Source organism: Aotus nancymaae, unplaced genomic scaffold (genome assembly GCF_030222135.1).
Source record: "Aotus nancymaae isolate 86718 unplaced genomic scaffold, 86718_ANA_hifiasm-v0.15.2.pri h1tg000016l, whole genome shotgun sequence".
In the NCBI taxonomy this organism is placed as follows: domain Eukaryota; kingdom Metazoa; phylum Chordata; class Mammalia; order Primates; family Aotidae; genus Aotus; species Aotus nancymaae.
In genome coordinates, this window is record NW_026988428.1 from 66,713,833 (window position 1) to 66,732,082 (window position 18,250).

Consider the following 18,250-nt stretch of genomic DNA (forward strand, 5'->3'; position numbering starts at 1 on the left):
TCTTTTGCTGCGTTTCTTTTGGGCTGATTTGCTTGGCAGTTATCAAATTTTTTTTTTTGGTTTTGGGAGTTATTGAGTGTATTTTGAAAGGATGTTTACCAAATTCCCCTGTCTTGGCCTAAAATGGCTATCATCTCTCTCCAATGTTGACCCCATGTATATTTGCAGGATCTGGGGCAGTGTGTGTCTGTGCACATGTGAATGTGTGCAGTGGTCCTGTCCTTCATCCTTGACAGTGATACCACAGAGCGTGGTAGAGGTAGAAAGCATACTTGGCTTCTAGGAAAGGAGAATGTGTTCCGTGATCATGGGCTGCACCCAATACCTAATGTCTTCCTCACCAAGGAGGACCATTCTTGCTAAGTGGACTACGTAGAGTGACTTCCCACTATATTTAACCACAAATGGGAGAAATCACAGTAAATCTAGCTAACCAACCTGGAGAATAATGAAAACAACATTTCAGTAACTACACTATTCTGTCCCTGATGTTGTAAGCCAGGAAATGGACCATTTTATTTGATTCTCCCCAAAGCTCTGTAGGGTTATAATCGCGCATCCTATTGAGTGGATGAGACTGAAACTCAGTGGTATGAGGTGATAAAGCTGGGATTTATAGTCCTAGCACCAGTTGTCCCATAGTGTCCCAGCCCTGCCATTGACCTCACTGGAACTGTGAGCTGAACTATGGGCTAACTCACGTTCACTGGAGCATGGGTATCCATTAGGGCTATTACTTATAGTGATCTCATCTGCTCTGGTTTAGTTGTTGGGCTTTATCCTAGCGAATCCAGTTTGCCCTCACTGTGGAATAGGTGAGCTACAGTTCTACTCCGCTACCATATTTCAACTTGCCAGGTTAAGTAATTGCCTGTTCTGTGATATTCCCAACTCATTCCCTAAATGAGTTGACAAAACCTTAGATTCCTCTCCCTGATTTGTATAGCTCCTGAGCTCCTGCAGGGCATGAAGGATGTGAACTATTTACATAATGGGGTTAGCATCCTGTGCTAATTTCAGACTGGTTTTACTAGTAGTGGCAAAATGCTTGCTCTCAGAAGGAGACAGAAAGGGTCTCTTCCTTGGCATTCTGTGGTAAGAAGTGAGGTCAAGTTTGCAGCGTTTCTGACTCCATGGATGTCAGATGTCTGCGGGGTCCTGAGAGCAGGAAGCTTGTCAACTGTATCTTACTGTATCCAAACCCCTGCCCTTTGCTTCTCCTCTCTGGCCCTATTTTCCCCTTTCACTGCCCTCCTCATCTTCGGTCCAACACATTAGAATATATACATTCAAGTTGTATAAAGCGTTCATCCAAATATTTTGGATGTAGAAACCGTCTTGTAAATATATCTTAAAAATCAAGTAAAATAAAATTAGTTGATTGAAAACTTTTGAAAAGAACACAGCCACTTGTAGTGATTTCAGAAAAATATAGTTTAAATGGATGAAAACAAAGATCATATCTAGCCACGTGCATTTTCAGCTTTTACTTTCAAAGCAGAGAAAGAATAAAAACCTAATATGAAGAACATTTCCATTAAATAAACTTTTTTACCTGAAAAACAAAGCCCAGAAAACCTTTTATTCAGGGAAATAAACCAGGGTATAAAACGATTGTAGTAATTTCAGAAGAGCAAAATATTCACTAGTTTCCCATACCTCTTGTTTATTTTACAAAACAGAGTCTAAAGAGGTGAGGCTTTGCTGCAGGCTCAGAAGGGACCAAGAGCCTGCACAGGCTGTCCCTGGCTCAGTGGAGCTGCTGGTAGTGGTCGGTGCTGTACTGACAGGCACAAGCTTAGCAGGAACCACGTCCATTGCCCAGAAGCTCTGGCCTGTGGCCTCCTTTACTGTCCCAGAGTTTCTGCTGTCCCTAGCTGGGCTCAGTGTTTGCATTTCATTTGCATCTCCCATCACATTGGCTGCTGATGAGTGGTGCATGTGAATTGCTTGTGTCCTTCTTTGACCTTGGGCCTTGAAGATTTCAGTTTTCCCCACCTTATTCTCTGCAGGCCGCTCTTTTGTCACCTTTGTTCAAGCTTTAACTCCTGCTGGCTCTCATACCCGTTCTGGCCTGGTGATAGTTACGCCTGAGCCCTGGAACCGGGCGATTGCAACAGGCCTGCCTGCAGTTGGCCGGGGCTTGTGCAGCGGCGCCATCTGCCGGCCGCCTCGCTACAGAGCCTGGCCAGGCCCAGAAAGCTGCCGCAGTTGCTTTTAGAAGCTTGACCTTACCTTGTTTTTTAATTTTTTATTTTACTTTTATTATTTCCCCTGCCTTGGGCGGGCCTTAAACTTCCTGGGAAATGAAGATCCCCAGTGAAGGAGGTCGGACACCTGCTTTTGGTCATTTGCTGTGTGTTACCCATTCTCGGGATAGCTGGAAAATTGTGTGATTTATTCTTCAGTTTAAAAATCTGAGATCTACATTTAAAGAGAGAGAAAAAACTGAAGTATATATAAAACATGACCCTCTCCTTCCTCATCCCCTCACGTCTGCCATTTTGACCCTCTGCCCCAGCCATCTGAGACCAGCGCCCCGGGCCCCTCCCTCCACCTTCCCGAATGGAATGGCAGCCTCTGCATCTTTTCTGGTTTTCTTTTTTTTTTTTTTTAACGGACGGCTTATGTTAATTTTTTTTTTTTAATTGTATTTGGGCTCTGGGGCACATGTGCACGTCCTGCATCTTGCAGGATTGTTGCATAGGTACATACATGCCACGGTGGTTTGCTGTCTCCATCTCCCCAACTCACGTCGCCTACATCAGGCATTTCTCCCAGTGTTATCCCTCCTCATCCTCCCCACCCCACGTTGTTCCTCCCGTCCCCTCCCCTCCCTCCCCCCACCTAGCCCATTGAGTGTCTTTCCCTTCCCTGTGCCCAGGTGTTCTCATTGTTCATCACCCGCCTATGAGTGAGAACATGTGGTGTTTGGTTTTCTGTTCTTGTGTCAGTTTGCTGAGAGTGATGGTTTCTAGGTTCATCCATGTCCCTACAAAGGACACGAACTCATCGTTTTTTTATGGCTGCATAGTATTCCATGGTGTATATGTGTCACATTTTCTTTGTCCAGCCTATCATCGATGGGCATTTGAGTTGGTTCCAGGTCTTTGCTATCATAAACAGTGCCACAATGAACGTTTGTGTGCATGTGTCTTTATGATAGAACAATTTATAATCCTTTGGGTATATATCCAGTAATCGGATTGCTGGATCAAATGGAATTTCTGTTTCTAGGTCCTTGAGGAATTGCCACACTGTCTTCCACAATGGTTGAACTAATCTTTTCTGGTTTTCTAGTCCTAGTCCTTCCCTTTTGCATCCCGTACGCTGTTGCCAAGATTATCTTTACTTAGCTCTTCTCTGTGAGGCAGGGTCCTGCTTGTGCCTCCGGGCCCACAGCTACCTGCTGAGGCAAGGCAAGTTCCTGCAGTGAGCATACGGGGCCTCTTCCATTGTCTTCAGCCACCTGCCTCACCTGTGATGCTGGGCACCACACAAGCATTCCTTCGTCTGTGCTTTTTTTCCAGACGAGTCTTGCTCTTTCGCCAGGCTGGAGTGCAGTGGTGTGATCTCAGCTCACTGTAATCTCCGCCTCCCGAGTTCAAGCCATTCCCCTACCTCAGCCTCCTGAGTTGCTGGGACTACAGGCACGTGCCACCACACCTGGCTAATTTTTTGTGTTTTAGTAGAGATGGGGTTTCACCATGTTGGCCAGGATGGTCTCAATCACCTGACCTTGTGATCCGCCCACCTCTACTTCTCAAAGTGCTGGGATTACAGGTGTGAGCCACTGCACCCATCCTCGTCTGTGCCTTTGTTAGCTGTTTCCCACCTGGAATTCCTCCTCCTTTCCCCTTCACTCAAGTCCTTCCCATGCTTCATAGGTATGTCCTTGTGAGACCTCTCTGGAGCGCCCAACCTTATCGGACTCTCCTTTTACAGTCTTATTGCTCTTTAATTTTTTATTGTTATAAACAATAAAAATACCAAACTTTATTGAGGTATAATTTACATGCCACAAACAGCACGTATTTAAAGTGTACAATTGGATAGGTTTAGACTTATGTACACACCTGTGAAACCATCTTCGTAGCCAAGATAATGAACTTCCATCCCCCAAAAGTTAGCTTATGCCCCACCTCCCCCCAACCTTTTATTTGAGATGGAGTCTCGCACTGTCTCCCAGGCTGGAGTGCAGTGGCACCAACTTAGCTCACCTCTGCCTCTGCCTCCTGGATTCAAGCAATTCTCTGCCTCAGCCTCCCGAGTAGCTGGGATTACAGGTGCATGCCACCATGCCCAGCTAATTTTTGTATTTTTAGTAGAGATGGGGTTTCACCATCTTGGCCAGGCTGGTCTTGAATGCCTGACCTCAAGATCCACCCACCTCAGCCTCCCAAAGTGCTGGGATTACAGGCATGAGCCACTGAGCCCGGCCGCTTATGCGCCTTTTAAATGTATCCCTCAACCCTAGACAACCACTGGTCTGCTTTCTGTCACTACAGATTCGTTTACATTTTCTGCAATTTCGCATAAATGGAACCATGTGTATACACTTCTTTTCTGCCTGGCTTCCTTCACCCAGCGTAATGCTTTTTGGGATTCATCCATGCTGCTGTGCGTTTTGATAGTTTTCTCTTTCTTCTTGCTAGGTAGTATTCCATGGTGTCTGTGTATCACAATTTATTTTTCTCATTCAGATTTTCTCCAATGAGTCTTATTTCTTCAACTTGACTGTCAGCCATTCGAGGGCTGGGATGGTGTGTTCAGATCTGTCCATGACGGGCACTGTGTCTGTTGATGAGAAGCAGTTGTAGTGCAGAGGGTAGGCCTGTGGTGTCTGGGTCCCGAATGCTGGGTTCAGAGCCTGGATGTGCCACTTGGTCAAATTTCTTAACTTCTTGGTTATTTGTATACATAGATAATACCACTACTTATGTGGTAGGGTTATTATTAAGAAAATAAAGTAAATAAATGTAAAGCTCTTAGAAATGTATCTTGAACATATTTTTTATTAGTTATTTGTGGGAGGCAGCAGAGCATGATGGTTTAAAACCATGAATTTGGGCTGGATGTGGTGGCTCATTCCTGTAATCCCAGCACTTTGGGAGGCTGAAGCAGGTGGATCACTTGAGGTCAGGAATTCAAGACCCAGCCTGGCCAACATGGTGAAATCCCATCTCTACTAAAATACAAAAATTAGCTGGGTATGGTGGCTCATGCCTATAGTCCCAGCTACTTGGGAGGTTGAGGCAGGAGAATTGCTTAAATCTGGGAGGCAGAGGTTGCAGTGAGCTGAGATCATGCCACTGCATTCCAGCCTGGGTGACAGAGCGAGACTCCGTTTCAAAACATAACAACATAACATAACATAACATAACATAACATAACATAACATAACATAACATAACAACATAACATAAAACAACAAAGAAACAAACCATGGATTTGGGTTCAAATCCTCACTCTGTCACTGTGACTGTGCAAACCTAGCAAGTGCCTTAGCTTTCTCATTGGAAAAGTGAGTATAATGGTAAAAAATACCCTCACCATAGGACTGCGGTGAGGATTACGTGAGTGATTTAAATAAAGCCCTCAACACAGTGGCACGTAGCAGGTGGTATTTGAATGTTAGCTGCTATCATTTGTTGAGTGAGTGAAAGGTGTCAAGGGCAGGACCGGAGGGGTTAATCCTGAAGGAGGACAGGGTTCTTTGGGGGAAGAGGGCCTTACTTGGGGGTCTTTGATCTTCCTTCTTAGCTGACTGATTGCTGACTGTGGAAGTAATAAGTAAGACCTTCTTGACCTGGGAACTTCTTAGAGGCCTTTGAGCTACTGGATAAGAATGTGTTTCTTCAGGGCAATTTCACTTGAATTTAATTTTAAGTTTAACTTCGTGGCTGAATGCAGAAGGAGACTGAGTCCTGGCTCTACTTCTTCTTAGTGGAGCTCTTTGCTGTGTACACTGTGCTAATCACAGTTTCTCACTCCTTACAACAGTCCTGCGAGGCTGGCTTGAGTACCCTCATTTTACACGTGAGGAAACTGAGGCACAGCAGAATGCAGCCCGCATTAGAGTTCGGGAGTTCCTGACTTCAAAGCTTTGTGCTGTGGGGCTGTGTGTGACTTTGAGAAGGCTGCTCTATGTCCTGGGCCATCTCTCATTTGAAAAATCAGAGAACTACACTCAGGCCTCCAAAGTCATGGCTGGCATCAAGAGTGTGATGCTTCCAAGAGTTTTGCTGTCCTCCCCACAACTCTTCCTATCCTATTGTCTAAAGTCAATTTCAGAATTAAATGGGATTTTTTTCCCCAGGCAACATCCCGATTTCTCCTTTGGCTTGAGAAATGACTAACAGTGTGATCCAAGAGCCCTCATTTTCTTTCTTTGCTTAGTTTTAGCACCGCCAACAGAGAAGGTTGTAGTGAAAGTTCCCACATTTTCCAATCTCTGTAGTTTGTCATTTTCCTGAGTTTACAAAGCAATATGGCGACCCACCTTTCTGAAAGCCATTAGAACCTCACAACCTCCTTTCAACGTGCTTTTGTTCGTCTGTGAGGCTCTGTTAGAGGGCTGGCTCAGAAACTGGCCCTTGCTGGAGACAGGGAGAGCTGACTTCTATCAACTCTGGGCTTTCTACCTAGAATGTTCCGTGTCTTCTCTGAACCTCGGTTTCTCCTCAGTTCCTGGAAGCCTGGGTCCCGGACCACCAGCCCTGTCAGATCTGCACGTGCCTCAGTGGGCGGAAGGTCAACTGCACAACGCAGCCCTGCCCCACGGCCAAAGGTGAGAGAGTTCACCCCTCCCTGCCTTAATGGAGGAACAAGGGCCCCCACAAGGCCCCCCAGCCACCCATCTTCACCCCTGGCAGATCAGACCCAAACGTTGGCATCTGGAGTCCTAGAGTGGGTGGGCTTCCTTGCCCAGCCTGCATTTCCCCTCGCTGGGCTTGGGAGCCCCATTCCGCACCTGAGGCAGACACTCTCAGATTAACTCTCCTGTCCAGTCCCCAGCAACGCTCAGACTTAGAGTCCCCTGGAGGGTAAATGCGAGGGTTTCAACAAGGACATGGGAAGGACACATCTGCCAGAGGTCCCATGGCCTGGGTCCTTGTGGGACGACCACACAGAGCTCCTGCTGGTTTTCAGTGAATGAGAGCATTTCAGACCCCTCTGAGGCTGTCCCTCTATGCACTTCTCTGACTTTTGTGACTGTTCCTCTCCTCCAGCTCCCACATGTGGCCTGTGTGAAGTGGCCCGCCTCCGCCAGAATGCAGAGCAGTGTTGCCCAGAGTATGAGTGTGGTATGTGTCCCACCGGGGGGGTGTCTTCAGGGTACAACCCCAGCTCCAGGGGGCACCAGGTTAAGGGTGCTGAAAGGTGGCTCTGTTCCCAGGCACAGGGTGTGTGGCAGGAGGTGGGTAAGGACTGACTAGATATTCCAAAAATACAGGAAGGGTTACCTCCGGAGAATAGGATTTGCTTCCTAGAAGAATCTGGTGTAAATTATTAAACATAGGTTTGGCAGCATTAATACAAGAATGGGGTGATTGCTAGGGGCTACAGAGCTATGCTGAAGAAAAGCTCATGCCAAAGCAACTCGTTTTCCTTTACAATAAGACTTTGAGGCCACTAGATACAGAGAAGGCCACACACTGGGCACCTTGAGTTCAGCAGGCTATTTGCTAGAGGTTTTCATGCTAGCCTGACAGGCTACTCGGGGAATAGTGGGCTGAATAATGGTCTAAGTCCGTGAATTCAGAGCTGATGGAATTGCGGTTAACATGGCGGGAAATCACTAGTGCCTTGCCCCTGTCCTGTCCCGTGTGCTTATTGCTTGTACGGATGGAGACGTAAAGCACAGGCTTGTAGCATTTGCAGTGATGCAAATCTTCAAGGGAGAGCATTGGGGACAGTCCAAGCAACTAAAAGAAAATCATATAATAGGAGAAACTTATTTATACTCATGAAATTGATCAGAAATAAACAGAAGTCCTATGGGGAGGGAGATGAGGCTTGAGAACACTTTATGTAAGGGAGGACTTAGAATGTTTGCAGTAGAGAGAACTAGAGGGACCATTTACTTCAAGGCCCTCATTTTATAGACATTAGTAGGCTCCTACAATGTGCCGGGCACGTTGCCCTCATTATTTTGTGAAATCCTCAGACTGACCCTATAAGGTAGAGTTCTCACCTTCCAGAAGAGGAAACTGAGGTCTAAAGGATCCAAGTAGACTTGACTGAGATGTGGAAGCCCTAATGGATGATAAGAATAATCAATATATGAGTTGAATTGATTGATCTCTATCTATCTACCTACCTATATATCTATCTATTATCTATCTGTCTGATCTATCTAACCTATGTATCTATTTATCATCCTATCTCTATCTAACCTATGTATCTATGTATCTATCTATCTAACTCATGTATCTATTTATCATCTGTCTATCTATCTATCATCTATCTCGTGTCTATTTATCATCTATTCTATCTATCTATCTATCTACCTACCTACCTACCTACCTACCTACCTGTATCTCTCCCCTGTTTTCTCTGTCTCTGACCCTAATCTCTATCTCCATCATCACCACTTACCTAAAATAGTAGAAGTCTTCATGAATAGGAGTGTAGTGTCCCACTCACAGGTAATAAAAGAGTAACCTTGCTGAACTCTGCATGGACGTCTCTCTTTCTGGCCCTCAGTGTGTGACCCAGTGAGCTGCGACCTGCCTGTGGTGCCTCACTGTGAAGGTGGCCTCCAGCCCATGCTGACCAACCCTGGCGAGTGCAGACCCAACTTCACCTGTGGTAAGGCCTCTATGGATGAGAAGGGGTGTTGTGGCCTCTCTCTCCTGGTGTGGGGAGGCCATCCTCTTTTTCAGGGACTTGTTCCAAGATCATGTCATTTCCTGTTTTCCACCTAGCTGAATCTGGGTTTGGAGTACATCTAGAACAGATTGGTTAGGGTCACACCTGAACCGAATCCTATAAGAATTCTTCTGGCTGCATGCTACTGAAGGACACCAGGTGTGGGCACGGCCACGGGCACCTCCTTCTTGGGTTTATGAAGAAGCACCTGGGGCTGAGATGAGGAGGCCTCCAAATCTAATCTTTATTTATGCCCATCCTCCTGTATGTCATTGAGGAGAAGGAATGTTTCCTTGACTTCCCCTCATCATTGGATCTGATTTCCAAACAAATTGATAGTTTTTTCCTCTCTGAAGTTGTATATATTTAGTCACTATGTACAACAATTTAAACATAGAATTGGACTAACGTAAGACACGACAAGAAACCAAATTCTGTATTTAGCGCCTGAGGATACCCACTCTTACCCCATCGGTGTTCTTGTTCTGCTGATGTGGACTCTCACCTGGCTTCCCAGATGTGAGACTTCAAGGGTGGGAGGAGAACACATTGTGTTCGAAGGGAGCTGGAAACAGGCAAAGGACACAGGGACAGGATTTGTTTCTTTAAAAGCGACATTGTGGCTTTGACAAGATTGCTGGCAATCTTATATTCCACACTGATTGCTGGCTAGCCTAAAACTGAGGGTATTATTCAAGGTACTGAGGTGGGGATAGGATCACAAAAGCCCCAGGCATAGAACAGTGCTTAGCAGGGCATGGTGCACCCAGGCCCACCTGGCCTTAGCGATTCTACATCTGACGCCTCTAAGAACCAAGGAACCCACCCCTTCCAGACTTACGTGGGAAAGTGATAGAGCAGGGATGGAGCAGCCTTCACTTCTCCTCCGTTCCTAGCTGCCCATTTCCCTTTTTGACTAATGTTCATATTTTTCTGCAGATGGACTGCTTTTTTGGCAACACTGAATATCTCTCAGCCCCTGAGCTTGGCTCTCACACATTTTGGACTTAGTCTTCTGAGTCTAGCTCCCCAGCGCCCTATAGCATAGCTGAATACTTACAAGCCCTGGCTGGGTGCAGTGCTCAGTGTGGTCTTGTCCTACCCTCAGCCTGCAGGAAGGAGGAGTGCAAAAGGGTGTCTCCACCCTCCTGCCCCCCTCACCGTTTCCTCACCCTTCGGAAGACCCAGTGCTGTGATGAGTATGAGTGCGCCTGCAACTGTGTCAACTCCACAGTGAGCTGTCCCCTCGGGTACCTGGCCTCAACTGCCACCAATGACTGTGGCTGCACCACAACCACCTGCCTTCCCGACAAGGTAAGGGCTGCTCAGCTCTGGCTGGGACGATGGCCAAACACGCGCTCCTCATGGAAGGTTTGCCTCCTACTCAGCCTTCCCTTCCTGCCCAAACCGAGTGCTGCAGGGCTTGGTGGTTGGGCAGTCAGCATTCCAGCTCAGGCTGAATGGAAATTTAGTCAACTCAGGAGGCATTTCTTGTGAGCCTACTATGTACTAAGCATGGCTAGATGCTGAGGTTTCAAATAATGTGTAAGACATGGTCTTTACCTTTATAAAAGAGCTTATTTTCAGGTTAGCTAAGGAAATAATGTGATTGGATGAATTATGTAGCGATCAGTTAATTGTTGTACATATATATACTTATTTATTTGTTGAGATGAGGTCTTGCTATGTTGCCCAGGCTGGTTTTGGTTTTTGACTCCTGGGCTCAAGTGATCCTCCCACCTCTGCGTCCTGAGTAGCTGAGATTACAAGTGTACTCTGCCACCCGTGGCTAAGATCAGTTAATAGTTTACTCATTTATTTATTGCTGTCATTTATCTATCTATCCACCCATCCATTCATCCATCCATCTACCCATCCAATATTTACTAAGCAATTACTACGTTTTAACAGAATTGGTACTGTGTTAGGTGCTATGGGAGAAATGTTAAGATGAGGTGCCTATGTATGCTCTTATTAGTATATATGACAATAGTCTATAAACTGAATACAATGAAGTGTCAACAAACGGTACAGATTTTCAATGCAAATACCAGTCTAATAGGGGAAAGAGCCACCAAGATGAGCTATCATTAAAGATTTAATTGGTGGGGTGGGAAGTGAGGGGTGTGAAAGTGGCAGAGTGAACTGAAATGAACCAGAACTGCAGCAGGAAGACCTGAACATAGTCACAGCTGCTGCACTGCGGGAAGTCCCGACATGAATGACAGAGAAGCCGCAGTCCTCTTTCCTTGGAGCCTGTTAGGGCTGGAACAGATCTTTATTTGTCTGGAATGCTTAAGACCTCTGTTCTCCTCTGGATGCGCTTCCAGCTCAGGGGTTCTAAGCATGCAGTTTCTGGAGAAGTGGGAACAAGTCTACTGTTGCTGCTGTTTCTTTCTTATGTCTCTGTTCTCCTCATCTTCCTGATCACCCCTCCCACCTTGCCATTCTTTTATTAATGTTTCTCTTTTTAATCTATAGTAATGCCACTCCCCGTTTTTATGCCTTTGATTTGTTGGGGAAGCTGGGTCATTATCCTGTAGAATGTCTTGAATTCTGGATTTGACTGGCAGCTACCTCATGGTATTGCATAACGTGTATTTCCAGTAAACTAGAAGTTAGACACAGGGGATTCATTATATTCAAGGTCAATGCAGTGGGGAGGCAAGAATACCTGATCAAGGGTGCCGTGCACATCACACCCAGAGGCACGTGATGACTTAGCTTTCACACTTTCAAAGATAAGACTGATTATGGGTTCAGATGAAGTCAATCTATTTCTGCGTCATGAAGTTTACCCCTTCAACAATTTAGTTTATAGTTTTAATATTTAAAGGTGTTGTATAAGATTTAGTATGTCATTAGGAGTTTCAAAATTGTGACTTTTCTCTACTTCTGTCATACTCATTGCATTTATTAACTGGAATTCTTCCATAAGAAAGAACTATCTCCCAACTGCGTTCAGTTACCCTGAAATAAAATTAATTTAGATAAAGCTGAATAAGTGCTTGATTTTTTTCTTTACCAGTTTTCAGAGCCATGAGTTGATGCCCCAGCAACTATCAAGGACAGCCAAAGAGGTTTTTTTTTTTTTTTTTTTAGCATCATTATGAACTCATGGATGTTTATGTATTTGATGTGTGTTGATTCATTGTAAACTTTATTTATTTATTTATTTTTTGATATTCAAGTTGTCCTCCCTGGAGTAAATGAGGGCTCCTTAAAGTCAGCGCTGGAGCTTGTTGGCATGGCCTTATTAGTCTTTCACAGCTTTCTTGCTTTCTTAAACAACAAAGGCATGCCAGGCTCACCCTCGGCATTTCCTGCCCTAGTCCTTGGATCTGCCATTTTGACAAAAGTCCCTCTACTTTTTAGTAAAAGTGATGTTTAGGCAGTGTAATCTGGGAGCCGGGAATATTTATGGCTCTTGGGTTGCCATTGCCTTCAGACCTTTTTGGTGAACAGAGCTTAGAAATGCATATATTAAGAGAGGATAAAGACTCATAAGTTCTTATTTCTGATTCAAATTTAATTACAGGGCTTCCCTTCTTTGATTTTTTGCTTGTATCACTTCTCTTCTAAGCTGAAAGTTCTGGTTTCCTACATAATTAACTAATTACTTGCTTTATCTTACAATATACCTGTAATAGTTTCAAAAGTAATAGTGTTAATATTACTGCTACTAATTTATGACTACTGAAAGTTATTTAAAATTTCCTTTCAGTTTGTCTTGTCATAAAACCTCAGTGGGGAATATATAGTGTAAATACTAGGTTTTGAAGTCATTTGAAATAATTATTTTTCCTGTGTGATTGTGCCACTAACTTGATATCTAGTTAATGAGATATTTCAATTTATTTTCCATTTTTAGGGATTTCTTCTTATTTCTTTTAAAATTTAAAATTACTATGTTGTAAAACATATAAATGATTTTAAAGCCCAAATTATAAAACAAGACATATTCCCAGGAGTCTTACTCTATCTGTTTTCTCTACCTTATTCCTTCCCCGCCATAATTTATATATGTGAATATATTATACATATATATATAGAGAGAGACAGGGTCTTGCTGTCTCCAGTCACCCCGGCTGGAGTGCAGTGATGCAGCCTCAACTAACTGCAACCTCCACCCCTAAGCTCAGATGATACTCTCACCTCAGCTCCCGAGTAGCTGGGACTACAGGCATGTGCCACCACATTGGGCTAATTTTTGCATTTTTTTTATAGAGACAAGGTTTCATCATGTTGCCCAGGCTGGTCTGAAACTCCTGAGCTCAAGCAATCTGCCTGCCTCAGCCTCCCAAGGTGCTGGGATTATAGGCCTGAGCCACCGTGCCCAGCTGTTATAATTTTTCTTAGTGTTTTTTCTTTTTGAAATATAACTGAATTTTATAAATGTATGTTTTTTCCCATTTCTCATAGAAAGGAAGTATATTATGAATTATATTTTACATTGTTCTTTCCTCATTTAACAATATTTGATGGAGATTATTCCATATTGGTGTGTAGAAATCTGCCTCATTCGTTCTTATAGCTGCATAGTACCCCATTGCATGGCAGCACCGTAGTTTCTTTCAGCAAGTCCCCTGTTGGTGGACATTTGAGTAGCTTCAGCCTTTTGCTATTACCAATTACAGTAACAAACAGTCATATGCATCTGTCATTTTGTGGTCTTGCCAGTGTGTCTTTGGGATAGATTCCTAGAAGTGAGATTCTGGGTCAAATGGTAAATACACATTTCCTTTTGCCACGCATTGCTAAACAATTCTTCTCTATAGGGATGGTGACGCTTCCCTGCAGGCCCTTTAATAGAATGAGGGGTCTCGTTCAATAAGTTCATTATACAGAAGCTAGAAGACTGAGAAGATACATGATAATGGTTTCAAAATGTTTGAATCACTACTACGACATTCACAGGGTGGAGACCTATTTTGCGTAGCTTTGGAGGGAATACTTGGGTTTAATTTCAAAACTGACATTAAGTCCCCTGATCAAGCTCCTCATTCTAACAAAACGATGTCCGAGCACTGTCTGTGGTGTACACCCCAGACTTTCCACATTTCCCTTTCAACCAATATTCGTAATCTCTTTTCCCACATCTCTCCTGGAGCCTATGGTTCTTCCAAATAGGACCCCTTGTCTCCCAAACGTAGCCCATGCTCTGTGTCCCAGAGTCTTTGCTTGTTATGTTCCTAGTCATTTAGTGGGCAGGGGGACACACATTCATAGCCCCTGCCCAATTTGCTCCTAAGTGAGCAGAGGGCTAGATGAAGAGGGGCTCCAAGTTCAAGGACATAACTGGGTCTGGGAATCCGGGTGCAGCTTCTTTGTGACATAGGAAGGAGTAAAGTGCAGTTAAGGCAGTGATGAAGCAAGACCAAGGCAGCCAGTGTGTTGTATTCAAGTCTGTGGACCATGAGGACCTCACGAGGGGCCACTCCCGAGTAGACTGGGGATGGCTTTTCTAAGGCTGGTGGGGACAGAAGGGAAGAGGACGAAATCTGCTCCATAAGCAGCCCTGCATGTGGGCAGAGACCACATTTGGTTTTATTTATTGCCACCTTCTCGGCACCTAGAGCGGCTTCCATGTAGCAGGTGCCAACTGACCGCCTGTTTCAATGAACCGAATGAGTTCACTCATGAAAACTTATGTCTACAGGTGTGTGTTCACCGAGGCACCATCTACCCCGTGGGCCAGTTCTGGGAGGAGGGCTGCGACGTGTGCACCTGCACCGACATGGAGGATGCCGTGATGGGCCTCCGTGTGGCCCAATGCTCCCAGAAGCCCTGTGAGGACAGTTGTCGGTCGGTGAGTGGTGCAGAGGGGCTGGGCACGCCTGGAGCCATCCTGCACGCCAGGGCAGGAAAGTAGAGGAGGGCATCTCAGGAAGGGCAAGAAAGATTCTTTAGTGACCTCTGGTTCAAGGCCAGGGATGAGGAAGAAGGAGGGGGTTAGGTCTGGATAAGAAGAAAAAGCACGAGCGAAGGGTTTCTGTGTCATCCTGCTGTGGTTCAGGCCTTGGCTAACGGTCATGTCTGTTGTACGGCCTTAAGTCTAAAGGACTGACGGAGTAGGTTTGAGCAGAGACATGGGGAGGACTAAATGCCTAGAAAAGAGGACTTGATCTTTTCCTTTTTCTTCCACTCTCATGTATCACCTTCGCCTGTCCCTACCACAACTGTATGCTCTGAATTTTCTGGGATTGTCCTGGTTTCAGTGCACTCATGTAGAGTGTTGATTTTCAGGCTGTGTTTATAATCTGAGACATGGAAAACAACATCCCTGTTCCCCAAATCCAGTTTGTGGTGGCTGCCCCTGAGGCTCCTGTGTGTGCTGGGGCGCCCTATTCTTGCACGTTTAAGACTGATCAGACCCAAGAAAAAGGGAGCAACAGTCTGCAAGGAGGATTGTGGGTCAAATTCTGCCTGCTGGTTTAAGGCGATTATGATTACTACATTATTGTCAGCAGATAATGATGTCAGGAGAAGAGGTGCCAGGGCAGGCAAGCACTTACGTCTTGTGGTTGCTTTTGCAAATATCAGCGGGGGTGAAGACAGAGCTCCTGATGGTGTTTTGGAGGTGAATGGTTTGATGACAGAGGAGGGCCTGGGGGCAAATCTAGAAAGGAGAGAGTCCAGGCCCTTCAGCTGCTGTTCTGCCTGCCTTTGGGCACTGAGAGTGAGAGGAGTTGCTCCGTACCTTTGGGAGAGGGTGCTGCTGTGGTTTGCAGGTGTTCCTTTGGAAAACACGAAGTTTTGGAAACACTTTGGTTTTCATCTCCTGTCACAGGCCACCTGAGGCCAGAGAAATAACTTGCTGTCAAATAAAGAGAGTGCTGTTTAGAGTTCATTTTTAGAAAATTGACACCCAATACATTTCGTGTTTCAATGGGGAGTTTTGCTTGCAAAGAATAGAATCCATTCAGGCTAGCTACAATAAAAGGGGATTTGAAGAAAAGATGCAGGAGGATCTCTCAGACATGAAATGCAGGATTTGTAGATGGGCACCACAGTCCTACAGCATTTCTCTCCAATTGTCCTAAGAGCCGGTATTTCTGGCCATCTGCTCCAGCTCCTCGCTGCAGGCCAACCTTCCTCTATGCAGAAGTTTGCTTTGTCATACATTTCGTTTGCACACAGCTTTGTCATGTTTCACTTCAACTGTGGCTTTTCAGATCCACAGTTCATCCCTGTCCAATCTGACTTAGTTAAGTCTTCATGTTTCATGGATCCGCTTCTCAAGAGGAAAGTTGACAGGCCCAGCTCAGCCCTTGGATCAGGTCCGCTGTCCAGTTCATGCTTTGGTCCAGTCACCTACTGGGGGAGCTTCAGGTCTTGGGGTGTAATCCTGGCTGTGTAGAGGCAGTGAAGCTCAGGGCAGTTTCAAAAAGATGATGAGTACAGAGGTCATGGCGGGAGTGGAGGAGGAAACATGCCTGGAACTCTTGACCATATGATTGCTCTAGGGAAACTTAGAAAGACGGAAATTTGGAGGCATGGCTGAGAGTATCTGGGTGTGAGAAGCTAGTGGGGCTGTGGGAACAGGCATCTGGCCTGGGAGCCATCCGTAATATTGACACTGTTTGTGCATGGTCAGAGGCAAGAGGAAACAAAATTACCATGCAAATCTTCATCACTCAGCCTTCTAGAGAGGTGTGCGTGACAACAGATCCCTAAAGGTATTAATTACTCTCTGCTGTGTTCCTTGAGCCTTCGTTTCTGATGCCCCTGAGACCTCGTTTCCTTATTTCTTTCTTTAATGGCATTTGTATGTTCTGCTGTATCGTGGAGGGTGTGCAGCTTGAGTCATCCTAATTCGTTGTCTCCTCCATAGTACCTAGCACATCACAGGTGCACAGTAAATGACTAGAATCTTGGCTAGTGAAAGGCTGGAGGCAGCTCAGTGCACACTGCTGGGAGGTGGGCAGGGATGTCAGTAGGTCTCGTGGAGACTGGGAGGGGTTGAGTCAAGTCTTGGGAGTGTTGGGCCCTTTCAGGGAGAGGCACACGTGTTGTGTGCATCTTCAGATTTAGCCCTGCTCGGGAGTGCACACGGGGAGCAGAGCAGGCTGTTGTCCGCACTCGTCCTGAACAGCTGTGGTTACTCTTTCTCTCTTAAGAATGCAGCTCCAGGATGGAGCTTAGTCCTGGGCTCTTTTCTCTTGGCTCCTGGGACAAACACACTGTCACCGCTTTGACTATTCTTTGTATAGACTTTTCAGAGGAGGGTTTCAGTCCATGTTCCTGATGCTTTGGCCAGATTGGAGGACCTTCTAGAGACAAGATGGGCTGACAGACTCCCAGGATGCTGGTCTCCCTGGCATGCTTTCTGGGGAAGGTTTGTCTGTTGCTCTGTCATCTCACTTTTCTTGTACCCTATAAGTTACTAGGCACATGTCAAGTAACCTCTTCGGGAAGTCCAACTCTGCACATTGATGAGCAGTATTGGGATCAAGTGTTCATGTTGTATGGGAGGCCAGCCCTGTGAGAGCAGAGACTGGATCCCAGTCATCCTGAATGTTCTTCTCGGTCAGTGAAGGGCCCTAGAGCTGGCCGTGATAAGGGCCAGGTTAGTAAGCTGCTGCTAAGTGAACTCTGGGCGGTCTTTAACATTCCCATGGACTGGATCACGTTCTCTCTCAAAGTGGGATCTTTCAGGGGGCAGAATTATATCTGTGCAGCTGACATAAGACTTCATTTAGTGACCCAGTGTTTGCTGCTTCTTGACATGGTGCTGAGGCTGGTTGACAACAAAGATGAAAATGCCCAGAGCAGCCGTCTCTCAGCAGAACCCCAGGTCTCAGTATGCAGGAGGCGTAGGTAAGAGCCCCTGTGTCTTTGCTGCTGGCCTGTCCTTACTCTGTTTTTTTTCTGCTTCTCCAGGGCTTCACTTATGTTCTGCATGAAGGCGAGTGCTGTGGAAGGTGTCTGCCATCTGCCTGTGAGGTGGTGATGGGCTCACGTCGAGGGGACTCCCAGTCTTCCTGGAAGAGCGTAGGTCCAGGCCCTGGGGAGGGGGAGGAGGGCAGACTGAGGCCACTCCGGGGACCAGCATTAATCTTGGTTTCATCTCATTCCCTGCCCTTTGCTTTCCAGGGCGCTTTACCCAGCTGTTGGTGTTATCCAGATGCCAGCTGGGATGACCTTTTCCCTTAGGAACTAGTTAAGACTACCTCAGGCTTCCCATTTTGTAGATTTTGGGAGAAGCCCAGGGCCCTCCCCGGGGGATTCATGCTCTCCCGTTCACCCGTGAATCTGAGGTGCTGTGTCACCTTAGCGGTTGGTTTTGGGATGGCCTCAACACCCCTCTGGCACCTCAAAGTGCCAGAGGCTGCAAGTACTGTCCTGGACCACACTGACCCAGGCAGAGTCCCCA

The 18,250-nt window shown here is 45.9% G+C and overlaps 1 protein-coding gene across 1 annotated transcript in view; it reads left to right on the forward strand.

Moving 5' to 3' along the window:
* The window catches only part of VWF (von Willebrand factor), a 168,938-nt gene that overhangs the window by 134,705 nt on the left and 15,983 nt on the right, over positions 1 to 18,250 (forward strand). Inside the window, exons 39-44 of the mRNA XM_064377521.1 lie at positions 6,688 to 6,790; positions 7,233 to 7,307; positions 8,710 to 8,814; positions 9,983 to 10,188; positions 14,534 to 14,683; positions 17,758 to 17,868. Of these exons, the coding sequence (XP_064233591.1) occupies positions 6,688 to 6,790; positions 7,233 to 7,307; positions 8,710 to 8,814; positions 9,983 to 10,188; positions 14,534 to 14,683; positions 17,758 to 17,868 (750 nt within the window). The remainder of the gene's footprint in view (positions 1 to 6,687; positions 6,791 to 7,232; positions 7,308 to 8,709; positions 8,815 to 9,982; positions 10,189 to 14,533; positions 14,684 to 17,757; positions 17,869 to 18,250) is intronic.